Raw genomic sequence first — 12464 nt, 5'->3', positions numbered from 1 at the left:
ATAACAAAAAACTAATTTATCACGTTTTTAATATTAACATGAGTATTCTGCATATAAAGCTGGGGATATATGTATTCTTAAATTACTGACATGCATAATTGTGCTCAAAAATGTAAGAATGGAGATATTCTCAAAAGGGCTGTGATTATTAGCAAAATATGGATGTTTTTAAGACAGCTATGCAATGCACATCTTGTGAAAATGCAAATGGCTGTGTTCGAAACAGAAGGCAGTTGCCTCGCTACCGTAATAGACAGCTGCCTCCGAAGGCATAACTTTCAGAGTGAAGGCATCTCCGTTTAGATTGGTTTCGACAGCCTTCTAAGGCAGCACTTATGGCACTTATGTGACGTCAGCACACCGTCTTGCATCTCTTCTGGCTGTCCTGTTAGACACCTTCTGAGACAGCAGTTTAGCCCGTTTCGAACACAGCCTATATGTTTGTCATTATTCAAGAACATTAATAACAGGGGTATGGTTGGCTGGAACTTTAATGCTTGCAATTATTGTGAGTTCCATGTGACACGAGAAGTCGGAATTTCCAAGTTCAAAGTCAAAAATTTCAAAGGGAACGCCCCCTTAAGTCGGATTTCCGACTCAGAGAGTCGGGAGAACCGCACTACCCCCCATATTTGTGATCCAAGATGACTGCTCTGAGTATCAACAGTTAGTGAAAGCTGTAGTTTATATTGTTTATCAGCACTTCTGTGTCTCATAGAAATGTTTGTACACAAAGTGCTGTCCAATTGCAGTCTGTCTGACATGTTGCTACTGTTTAGAATGCGTAAATACTGCACAATACGTTTTTTTATCAACTGGTGTTGTAAACAATGGCTGACCGAGGGCTAATGTCTACACACTCTGTACATTAGCAGTCTGAGGTGGAAACCGGACTGGAAAAACATTCCAGCAGTCTCCCTAAATAGACCCCCCAAAAAGCTTTCAACTGCAACTGAGATGTGTTTGACAAGCTCTGAAAAAAATCTAGTAAGTGGACCTTGAGTTTATCTTTAAAAAAATCAGTTTTTATTGGTTTTCTAATTTCAGTCTTAATTTTTCTAGTTTTGGCCATTGTTCCAACAACAGTAAGCCATGGTTTCTGTTGTAAAGTGTGACTCATGATTTGTTGCTTATTTAAACCAGAGAGTAAAAGCTCAAGCCATACAGGAATGACGGTCAAAACTAAGAAAAAAGACCCAGATCACGAAAAAAAAGCATAATTTACCTTTAGAGACCATGTTCTGCCCAGTGTCAATGAGGTTATGCAGGGTGCATGTCATTTGGCTGAACTCTGAAAATAACCGTGCAAAAATTCCCCCTGTTGTCTAGGTGTGTTTGTCCTGAAGAGATTTTTCGCACATATCTGAAATGTTGGTAATATGTTACTATGCACGAGCATGTGGAATGTGGGAATGGTTTTGGCTCTGGTAAATTGCTGACAGCTCTCTATGTACACTGTTCTCCTGATAGACAACGAATTATAAAGATGTTGTCTGCCCCACTGAGGGATACAAACTAGATTTTAGCTTACACCTGTAAGGTCAGCAGTTCGCTTGTGGCTTGGCCTGGAAATGTGCGACTGGCACTGATGCATTTAGTTGTTCAACATACTGTACATGGTCTTGGCTTCAAATTTAAAGATCTATGTGTAGAATTTATTATGGGATTATAGCATTTTCAAATTATTCAATTAATTTAAGTGTCTTTTTAGATACTACTACAGTCAGGTCCAGGGGCTGTTTTATTCATTAGGGTGATTGGGGTCATCACTGACGCACTGCCAAGCCAGGAAAGGCATGGGATCTTTCTCACACTTTCTACAACACTGTTAGTTAGCTGTGACTGTTTTTGACAGACAGGTTTGTCTCTGAATATCGTTGTACAATCAGCGTCAAGTCGTGTTCCGTGGAGTCCCACCTCTTTTAGGGCGATTTCAGTCTGGTTATAATTCGTCCAGATCTCTCTCATAGTCTCTCATGTAAAGGCAGTTTTTTTTCGAACTGCAGGCGCTGCAATGCAATCTTTATGGGTTCCTGGAGGGCTCGCACTTACGTGTTTACGTTATGCCCCCAGAAGCAGAGCTACGCTTCTGCCACCTGAAAACCACTCGGCAGTCCACCAGCTTGTTTCTGTCACTACTATCAGCTGCTGAAATGTATGTTCAGGCTGGAAATTCAACCATAGTGTTGTGTCGGGAGCTGCAGGGACTTCACCAGCGGTGAGTAAGACACAGTATAGCTTAATACATGTCATTTGTTAAGCTATGAGGAAAGCTGAATTTTATGCTTATGTTAAATGTGATTTATTGTGTTATTAAGCCGTGTTTTATGTGTGGTAGTGGAGTCAATTTAAAGTTAACTTTACTGCACTTAACCAGTAACAATTATTTTATGATTTGTTTTTTTTATTTATTGCCAGAAACCAAAGAAAAAAAGAGGAGGTAGCATGATGTAGCCATCACTGGCATCTTGGTCAGAGGAGGATAAAAAGAAGAAGAAAGAGAAGTAGGAAAGCACCACAGAAAATAAACCAAAAACAATACAATATGCCTTTTATATTTCCCCTTGCATGCACATAGCTCGTTGTTACTGTGTGATTATAGAGTACGGGAGAACAGTGGATGCTTTTAATATAGCCCACACCCCTAATAATACTGTGTAACTACAGGGTAACAAGTGGAGAACTTTCAAGATTTTTTACAACTCTCTGCTTACCCTATTAATCTTGTGTAACGTAAAGAATGAAAATAAATACTAGGTTCATCTGTACCCCATAAAACATTTATGAATAGCTGTTTGATCCACCTTCATATACAGAATGATATTATTACATTACTGTAGCCTATTACTTGAGAGGGGTCCCTTAGCTGCAATCCAAGATTAACTGTAAACAATTTTATTCCTTGCACATTATCAACCCCTATGCGCTTTATTCTGGATTTGTTGTACCTAAATAAAAGGTTTGTCACAGCTAAATCAGATGATTAGTCCATTGAACTGGTCACCTTAACCATCCTTGCAACAATTGACCCACCCTGAAAGATTTGGCAGGCGCCGCCACTGGTCAGGAATTTTCAAATTCTAAACATAGCAGCTTTAAAATGCTCTAATCCATATATTTTTATATTATCAATGGATTTGTAATGTTAAAGGTGTCACCCGAAAGTGACCCAACTCTGTGGAACGTTTAAGAATCTTTCAGCTCATTGGTTTTACTGCCGACAAGTTAACTGTATTGCTTCACAATCACTACTTATCAACCTCATTTCCAGAAGCAGCGTGGCAACTGTAAGTGGCCAAACGCTGATAAACCCCCACATGGAAACACATGGAAACACCTTACTAGTGCTACAACTAGCAGTTATTTTTATGATCGCTTCAATTTTCTATAGCAAGAGGTAACATTTATAAATGATTGTTCAACCAAAAATATAAACCCCAAATATACTGAATTTAAAATAAAATAAAATATAGCCTTCCAAAAGAATCCCTCCTGAAGACCCACTTCAAAATTTGCTAGAAGACCATGGACAAACCCCCCCCAATCAGAAACCTCTAATATGAAATCACTAGTATGGCACATCCTAGTGTGCCAACTTCAATTGAGTTTTCAGGGCCTCTAAATCAATCAATAAGCTGATCTGTTTATCTATTAATGCATCTAATTTTGAGGCCTCCACATGGCCATTAAATCTTTTACATTCATTTGTGATGACAAATTTACAGCACATCAAAAGAAGATCAAAATATCACGGTTTAATCCCGCTTTAATCTTGACTTTAATCATGTCTGCCTTGTCCAGACAGGCTCAACACTTTGGCAGCTCTACTCAGCTTTACTTTAGAAGTGTATATTTATTCCACATCTATGCTGAGGCCACAAGGGCTGGTGCTGTACATACTAACTAAACTGGCCCTTTACACAGCTCCTTCCAAGATTATATTGGTCTCTCACGTCAACCTGAGTCTTTAATCCTGGATAATAAGATTTCCTTACCCTTCAAATCTCATCAAATCCCACTCGAGTCAAGGCTTCCCCAACCAACGTGGACATGTTACAATGGAAGGAGACTTACCATAAATCCGAGCGTCCTGGCATGAGTCTCTTCTTTCCGCTGAAATATGGTTCAAAATCTTGGGTCTTGAGTCTGTGGGCGTAGTCTATATAGCCAGATACTTCCTGTCCAAGGGTATTATGATCCCTTATGAAAATGACCGACTGTAAAAAGAGAGAAAAAGAAGGAAACCCTCTGTGTAAATAATTATGGCCATCAAGCCACTTCTGAGTAAAAGCCAGGAAGGCCAATGTCACTTGTTAAAAGTGGACAGATAGAGGGGATCTATTACAAATCCTCCCACTTTTAAATACAAAGGCTCATGTTATACTTTGAATCGGGTCCAAAGCTGAAACAACTCCAACTAATGTTGTCCTGCGATGGCCCAAGCTCACTGAGGTGGGCTGTCTATAGAATATCATGCTCAGATATGTGCGTGGGACTTGAGCTGAAACCTTACAGTACAGACTTACAGTAACCAGAGTCTCAGTTCCGTTCCAACACACCTACAGTCCGGGCAGGAATGTAGCTTGAAATTACTTGAAATGTGGGTTAAACTCAATACTGTAAGTTGTGTAAATAGTTAAGGGGAAAAGTTCAAATATAGACAAAAAATGGGTCTAAAAAGATCCTTAAAACCAACAACCTTCAATATTCAAAGGATTTAGAGTGGAGTTAGGTCATCATTACATTTATTCATTTAGCGGACACTTTTATCCAAAGCAACAATTGCTAAATTTCTCAGAGGTTGCACGCCTCTGGAGCAACTAGAAGTGAAGTGTCTTGCTCAGGGACACATTGTTGGATGTGTCACAGAGGGAATTGAACCCGGGTCTCTCACACCAAAGGCATGTGTTTTATTCAATGCGCCATCACCACATTGTATAGTTTTAAATTCCCCTAAAACCACAGCACTACAAAATGTGTTGTAGCGGTGTTCAACAGTTCATTGTAAAGCCCATTCCGTTACATAGAATAATCATTTTGTTTCTATATAATATTTCTAAAATTGACTTGTCTTGACTAGAGTTAGACATATATATCAACGTTTATTTTAATAGTAAAACCACAGGAAAATGGTAAACCAGTGCCTTGATATTGAGGTCTTTGGACCAGATATACTACAGAAATATCCAAACCCTATCTGCATAGATTCATGAAACCCGTACCAAAAGAATGCAGACAGTTAGGCTTGTCTGATGTAGACCCAAGGATAATTAGACCCAGCCCAAAATGGGGTCAACCTGAACAGACCCAAACAGAGAGAGAACACACTACACCCAGCAGCATCATGTTCCACCAATTATTGAGCAGTCACATCCGTAAAGAGCAGCAATACATGTCATTTTCCTACACTTGATAGATCCCACCTGAAAAAACAAATGATTATACTGCAATGACAATGATGTACCATATGATCAAACTTGATAGTGTGTATTCATGATTATTAGACTACTGACAACGAGAATGAACAGGCAAATATTAGCTTTTCAGACTGATACCTTGCCCTTAGGGTTTAAGATACCGGCCATGAACGACCTCCCCTGCTTGAAAAAGCCAGAGAACTTTGATGCATCTCTCTCTCTCCCTTATTTCCTGTCTCCTCTGTCTTTACAATCACTGTCTAATAAAGGCATGAAATGGCCAAAACATGTATTGAAAAAACAACAACAAAGAACTGCTGGCTGTGAGGGTGACACGTTGGCTCCCTATAATCCAAACACTGATTTCTGATAAGAACTCAATGAGTAACAACAAAAAAGGCTTGGATTCTCCAACGCAAACAAAACTCATAAATCTAAAGGCAGTTTCTGGGCTGCTCATCAGAGACCAGGTCTTTGAAGCGAGCTCAAACCAGGCATAACCTGGGGAAAAAAAGATGACAAATGGTTTTGTCACTGGATTCAGACAAAGCAAATGAAAGGCATGTTGTCCAAATCCCCTCAGGTGACAGCAGAACATGAAATGATCTTTTCATGTGGATTGTATGGTTTAGATAACACATGATGACAATGGATGGGAAGAACTCATAAACAGAGGACACACTCAGGTGTGAAGAGGTTGTTTTGTCTGCCAATGATGAAAAGAAGCTTTTTCTTCTTTCTTTTCTGCCTCATCTTGAGAAAAATGAGGACTCTTTTTGTGTCTGACAGTGTCTTGTTTACTCTGAGCATGAATGATCCCCATTTGTCGGCGTACAGTAATACAGTAAGAGGATCCAAGAGGAATACCTCAGCTAGCGTTATCACATTTGTATCACTGTCAGGACACGGGCCATCTGTGGATCCCTTTACTAAAAAGGCGGGAGATAACTAGCTCCAGAGCAGAGAAGAGGACTCCTTTCTCTCAAACATTTAAAACCGGTGCTATCAGATTCACAGGGCCATAGACCCAATCTACTGGCTTCTGTCCTCCTGCAGCCAGCCTTGAAAAGACATCATCAGCTGGACCCACCAACGGCAAAGGACGCAAGTAATGTTTGGCTAGTGGTGATAAAAATATCAGTTGAATTAGTCTACAGAGGATATGTAAATCAATAAGAAATGAGCCAGTACCTGTTTCACACTGTAACAGTAACAACATCTTCCATCGATACGGTCTACAGTCTGTTTTCAACAACTGTATCTTTTTCAGCTGTAAGCCAATTTCAACAATAAAGGGCTTTATATAGAAGAGGCTGTTGATTGGCTGTTTGTTATGCTCTTCTATGCAAAATGCACCATCAAAGCTTCTAGGTTCTCTGCTGCCAACCTGATTATCGTTCTGGTCTTGTAATACCACAAGTACCACAAGATGTAATAGTGAGTCAGTGTAACTTAGTTGTCCTCAGTCCAACAACACTAAGGTGTTTTTCTTGCCGGATTGGGCTACTGGCATCCCAGAGTCAGAGCCGCTGTAAATCAATGCAAAACTGTATTCGTTGTTGGCAAATTTGCCTCCGTCGATCTCAGATGCAGTGTTTGGTTCCAGTCTGGCCGTTTTCATTGGGTGACTGCTAAGCCTATCTCCCTGCCAGCTTGGCTGGCTCTGGTTCTGTTTCAAATTCCAGCACTCCTCCCTGCTAGCATTCCCTGCTGGGTCCTAACCCCAAGCCTGAAAACCTCCTCTTCCCGGTGGCCCAAAGCTCCCGTGCTAGCGGTGCAAACACCAACACTTCCCAGTGCTCCGAACGGCCAGAATCAGCCAAGAATAGCGTCGCTAGCTGCATGGCTAACTGAGATAACTAGCTAACAGCAGCTATAGTTAGCGGTTTCTCTGGTTATAGGCTGCCCCATATATGTTTGGAGTATGAATTCAACAGGGGGCCATTTCTTACATATTGCACCTTTAAGGCTTATTGTTTATAATAAAAAACAATACAAAACGAAAAATAAACTACACAAAAATCTGTGGGAAAGTCACATTATAAAGACCATCTGCAGTGTATGTAACATGTTAGGGATCATTTTTATTTATTACAACTTCACTTATTCTGATAACTGTGGCCATCATTTCGAAGTTATGATTACACTAAACTCACTAAAGTAATGACTGAGATCTGGGAATAAACAGCAACAATTTTTGTGTGAAAATAATAACTATTATTCATGTATATCGCACAGAATAACACTGCCTACATGAAAATCCATGATAATGTTTTGTTTTACTAACTCACCTTTGACAGGTAAGCCAACACATGGAAACACTCTCAGGGAACTGGGGGATAAAATGATCGAGTCAAACTCGCTTATTTGCTGCAAACAACCAACATGACTTCAATGTCAGCCTCAATGTTGGAGGCAGCCATGGTGACCTCCATCTTACACCATGGAAAACAAGTGGAGGCCTTACGTCACCTGCCAGCAATTACCAAGAACAGGTGCTGTGACCTCACAGGGCAACGAGGGAGAGGCCCTCCTTTATAGCAAACTTCAGTCTGGTTAGTGCCTGAGAAGCTGAGCGCTGCACAGGTCCCATGTAAAGATTGTGTCTCTTTGTGATTGTCAAAGTTTGCTCCTCTTTGAAACATGTTTTGTGTTTATAGTTGAAATTTCATCTGACTGAAATGAAAAACACCAGTGACCTTAAGTTGAAGGTTACATAAACCTGTAAAGAACAATAGACCAGGAGTTTCTTTTAAATCCATGATCCGTGCAGTTAATAAACACAACAAAGCACCTCAAATCCTTGTGGGTACCCAGCCCTCAAAAAATCCACTATGAACATGTTTATGCGCTCAGAAACAAACGGTGAAACTTGAACAGTGTTGACAATCATAATTATTGTGGTCTGTGAAAACCGTGGAGGGATCCCCTGCCTCTTGACAATAAAAGCCTACACAGATGTGAATTACTCGACAGACCTTTGGCTAATCTTTCAAAGCCCCACGGCTGAAAGAGGGGGATTTACAAATTCGAGTCAAACAGAAGCTGACAGCAGGCTGACACGTACTGTGCCCCTCCTTTGTGCTTTGACAATGTCCTACAGGTGGGGTCACAATGGCTGGACCACCTGACATCCTGTGGCGTGAGGAGTGTATGTCTGAATGCGTATGTTGACTGTAGGTGTTTGTTTGTGTGGTGTGTATTCAGAAAAAGCCTAAAGAGAGCTAACAAGAGCTAACTAGCCACAAGGACTGACTATTGAACCTCTATGCTGTTTTGGTAACAAGATGAAATGTGTCCTTATAAAAGGATCCAATAGCTGGTCAGATCTCTAATCTTGTTAACCTTTGTTTTAAAAGGGTTCTATAAAAGTAAGATAATGAAAAAAGTATTGTTTTGGTATCTGTACCATATTTTAGCCCTAGTGTCAAACAATGCCCAATCCTACAACCCATAATATCAAAGTTAAAGATTATGTTCAGTATTTCAATTATTTTCCCTTTAATAAATTTATCTTTTAGCATTTAAACAGACATAATTATATAATTCCTCAAATTTTAAAAGCACTAGCAAAGTTTTGGCATTTTTGCTTAATAATGACTTAAACACATTTGTCAGATTTCTTGATTGGCTTTCTGTCAATTGAGTTGTTTAAGTATTTTATTATGCAGTGGACTGCAGATACAAACGACCTCAAAAGCTACTTCCTGGTATGACACATAAAATGGCAACATTTATGTTTAATAATATACTATTAAGTTCCCTCACAAATAAATCAGATAAAATCAATGATTACGTCCATCGATTATATGTTACAAAGCGGAAGCAGCAGAAAGGGGAGGACACACGCAAAGCTGGTTTGACTCTGCTGAGATTTTCCATTGCTGCACATGAAACTACATATATGTGTGTGGTAAGTTTTGTCACCAGCTCAGTGAGACTAACGTGTACAACACCGACTGCTTCTAGATTGACTACACACATGCACTCACCGACACCAACAAACTGTCTGCCAGCCAGCCCCCATGGCCCCCTCCTCTCCCCGATCTCCAGCCCACCTCTGCCCACACCAACCCCCGCCCAGTCCCTGGGAACAATCCTGCAGTGTCAGGGAGCTGCACAGGTGTCTTGCGGTGTCAGCTGCCATACTGTTTATTATTTGTGGGCTGCGCTTTAGGAGGAATCCCGGGCCATCACTAACAACTGTGTAAATTTGTTGGGGTAAGGAAAATATGGCCCATACTACAGGAATGTTTTTAGGTGGGAGCCCTTTTTCTGGCAGGCTTTATCCATGTCCCCTTTCTGGATATCCTTTCAGGAGTTTGTGTGTGTGTTTGTTTAATCAGATCCCCATTAGTAACTGTAACAGTAACAGTAGCTACGTTTTTCAATGTGCACATAATGTATTTACAATACTAATGACAAATGCTGTGACAAAACAACACAATAATTCAGTACTAGTACAATAGATAGCTCTACATCATTAGATCATCTATTACAGATACTAAGTAATCAAAAAGGCAACATACATCATCTGATTACAAATAGGATGGATAGCTATCACAATCAATATCACATATTTAGGAGCATAACCAGGACTATGTTTAACGACTCATTTTTTTTGCCAATAAACACAATCTTATTATTTGATCAAAGCATGTTTTATGAATTCCTTGCCACCATAGCACCATGATTTACTGTTTTCTGTATTAAACCAGTTTTATATAGGGATATAAAAATGACCAGATGACTGTCTTGTAAAATAATGATGTCAGGTTTCTTTAAAGTATCTTTCATATCTTTCAAGAGCTTTCATAAAGTTCCCTATTCTCTACACTTGACAAGACAAGTGGTTATTCTTTATAGCTTCCTTTGCGCTATGGGCAGTGAAGTGTCATGCAAGCTGCTTTGTTCTGCGCTACCTGTAACCTGTTCAAATTACTGTCTGCTGTATTTGTAAATATTCCTGAACAACAAACTAATTTTGATTAGAGTAACGCTTGAACCAACTAGAAGAAAGCCTCAGTCCACAGAGCAGACTGGAAGTTAGCATTTAACGTAAATCATGGTTGTTAGGTGAGATGAAGCCTAGCAAAGGTAAGGCACAATTCTTAGTTTTAAATGTATAAACTTGTGTTTGTTGTTATGGTTCTCTGACTGGCTATTCCATGAGTTTGGGTTGTACAGTGATATGACTTACACAGCTGCGCCAAGTAAAAGTAATTCTTATCCGATTACTCAATGAATCGATGGAGTAATCTGTAGAATACTCGATTACCGCTGCCCTAATCCTAAACAACTCCTTTGAGGCACACCACACTTTCCTACTCTTACCTCACAATTATAATAACTCATTTGCTGCTTCCAGTTTTGTAATTCACCATATTGCACAATCATCCTTCAGTCTCTCCAATTTTCTCATTACATGCAAATAAATCTTCTTTAAAAGGCACTGAACTGCGGTTGCAGTTATCTATCACCCTACTTATTTCCTCTCTAATTATAGTGCAAATCAGAGAAGCCAAGACTTGATAAATGTCCCATCTTCCCTGTCATGCCCATGGCAGTTACCTGCTCAGCAAAATCTTATTTATCCTCGTTCTGATCTTGCTCAATGGCATAACCCAAGTTTTGTTGGAGCATGGCATTCTCATGGCTTGTTCAGCATGTGTCTGATGGATGCTCTGTGTGTGTGTGAGTGTTTCGGGAGCGGTTCAGGAGTATGATGAGGATGTTTACTTATTTGACTTGGAAGTGACTTCACACAGTGGAGTCACTTCCAAGATACTTTTGGATACGATGCAACAGTAGAAGCCATATGTGCTGGGGGATCTACCTGAATTACACATCCTGCAGGATATCTGTTCCAGAGCCAGAGCTCACTTACTGAAGTGTTTGTAGGCAATGCATATTGTTCATACTTCTTCTGATCTTTTTACTTTCAACAATAGATTGCTGAAAGTAATGATACCACACTAATAAATTGTGAGTAATGCAAGAGGTTGCCTAATGTATGTCTTGACTCCAGGTTTCAGGGACAAGTAGTTGCATTTCAAAAGATGGCTGTTCAATGATGTCAAAAGTTATCTATAAATATGACAAATAAATTTAAACTTCCCTCTAACGCAAAGATTTTACTTATCATAGCTTCAAAACATCTATAAAATGTGCAATCAAGTCATCCACAAGTGTGGAACTCACAAACACACAACACAGATGGAAAAACAGAAGCACTTTAAAACGTGCCTTTAAGAGTCATTTTCTAAAAGACACTAAATAGATGTGTGCTTCAGTTAGGCTGGAATATGGAATAATGCCCCACAATTGGTGCAGCATTTCATCTTCAGTGGCAAGTTCATGGAATAGTTCAACATATGGGGAACGAAGGAGAAGGAAAAGTTAAACGCAACTCCCTCTAAAACAACAAATTGACATCTTTAAATGTCGTGTACATGTGCTATAATTTTTCACAAACCAGGCCAGTTGTTTCCTCCTGCTTTCAGGCTTTAGGCTAAGCTAAATTAACCACATCCTTTCTCCAGAGAGGTATCGCGAAAAAAAGCCTGGTAGTGATCTTCTCATCTCACTCTGCTGATCTCTGAATGATCCCAATTTTCTGCAGGACTGCTTTGTGACCATACTGGATTTACAGGATTTTTGCAATAATTTGATTGGCAAATTAATTTATTGGGATTAGCCAAAAACAGACATTATTTTATCTATAAATGGTTACATTGATTTCATAAAATTTGTGGATTTTGGAGGTAATATCAATATAAAGAGGGAAAAAAATTCAATAATGATATACTGACCAATATTAAATAATTATATAAAAACTGAAAATTAAACTTTTGGCGGCCTCTATACAATGCAATTCAATATAAGTTTATTTATATAGTGCCGATTCAGAACAAAACAGAAGTTATCGCATTGCACTTTTCATACAGCAAGTCTAGGCCATACTCTTAACAGAGACCCAACAATTCCCACCATGAGCAAGCTCCTAGCAACACAGACAAGGAAACACGTCCTTTTAGCAGGTGGAAA

General features: G+C 39.5%; 1 protein-coding gene across 3 annotated transcripts in view; it reads right to left on the bottom strand.

The window, feature by feature from the left end:
• cfap299 (cilia and flagella associated protein 299) overlaps positions 1–12464 on the bottom strand; it is an 83077-nt gene that overhangs the window by 15015 nt on the left and 55598 nt on the right. For all 3 annotated transcript variants that reach the window (XM_046034652.1, XM_046034654.1, XM_046034655.1), the window contains exon 4: positions 4075–4217. In XM_046034652.1, coding sequence (XP_045890608.1) covers positions 4075–4217 — 143 coding nt within the window. The remainder of the gene's footprint in view (positions 1–4074; positions 4218–12464) is intronic.

Source organism: Micropterus dolomieu, linkage group LG21 (genome assembly GCF_021292245.1).
Source record: "Micropterus dolomieu isolate WLL.071019.BEF.003 ecotype Adirondacks linkage group LG21, ASM2129224v1, whole genome shotgun sequence".
NCBI lineage: Eukaryota > Metazoa > Chordata > Actinopteri > Centrarchiformes > Centrarchidae > Micropterus > Micropterus dolomieu.
This window is presented reverse-complemented; position numbering and strand designations above follow the sequence as displayed.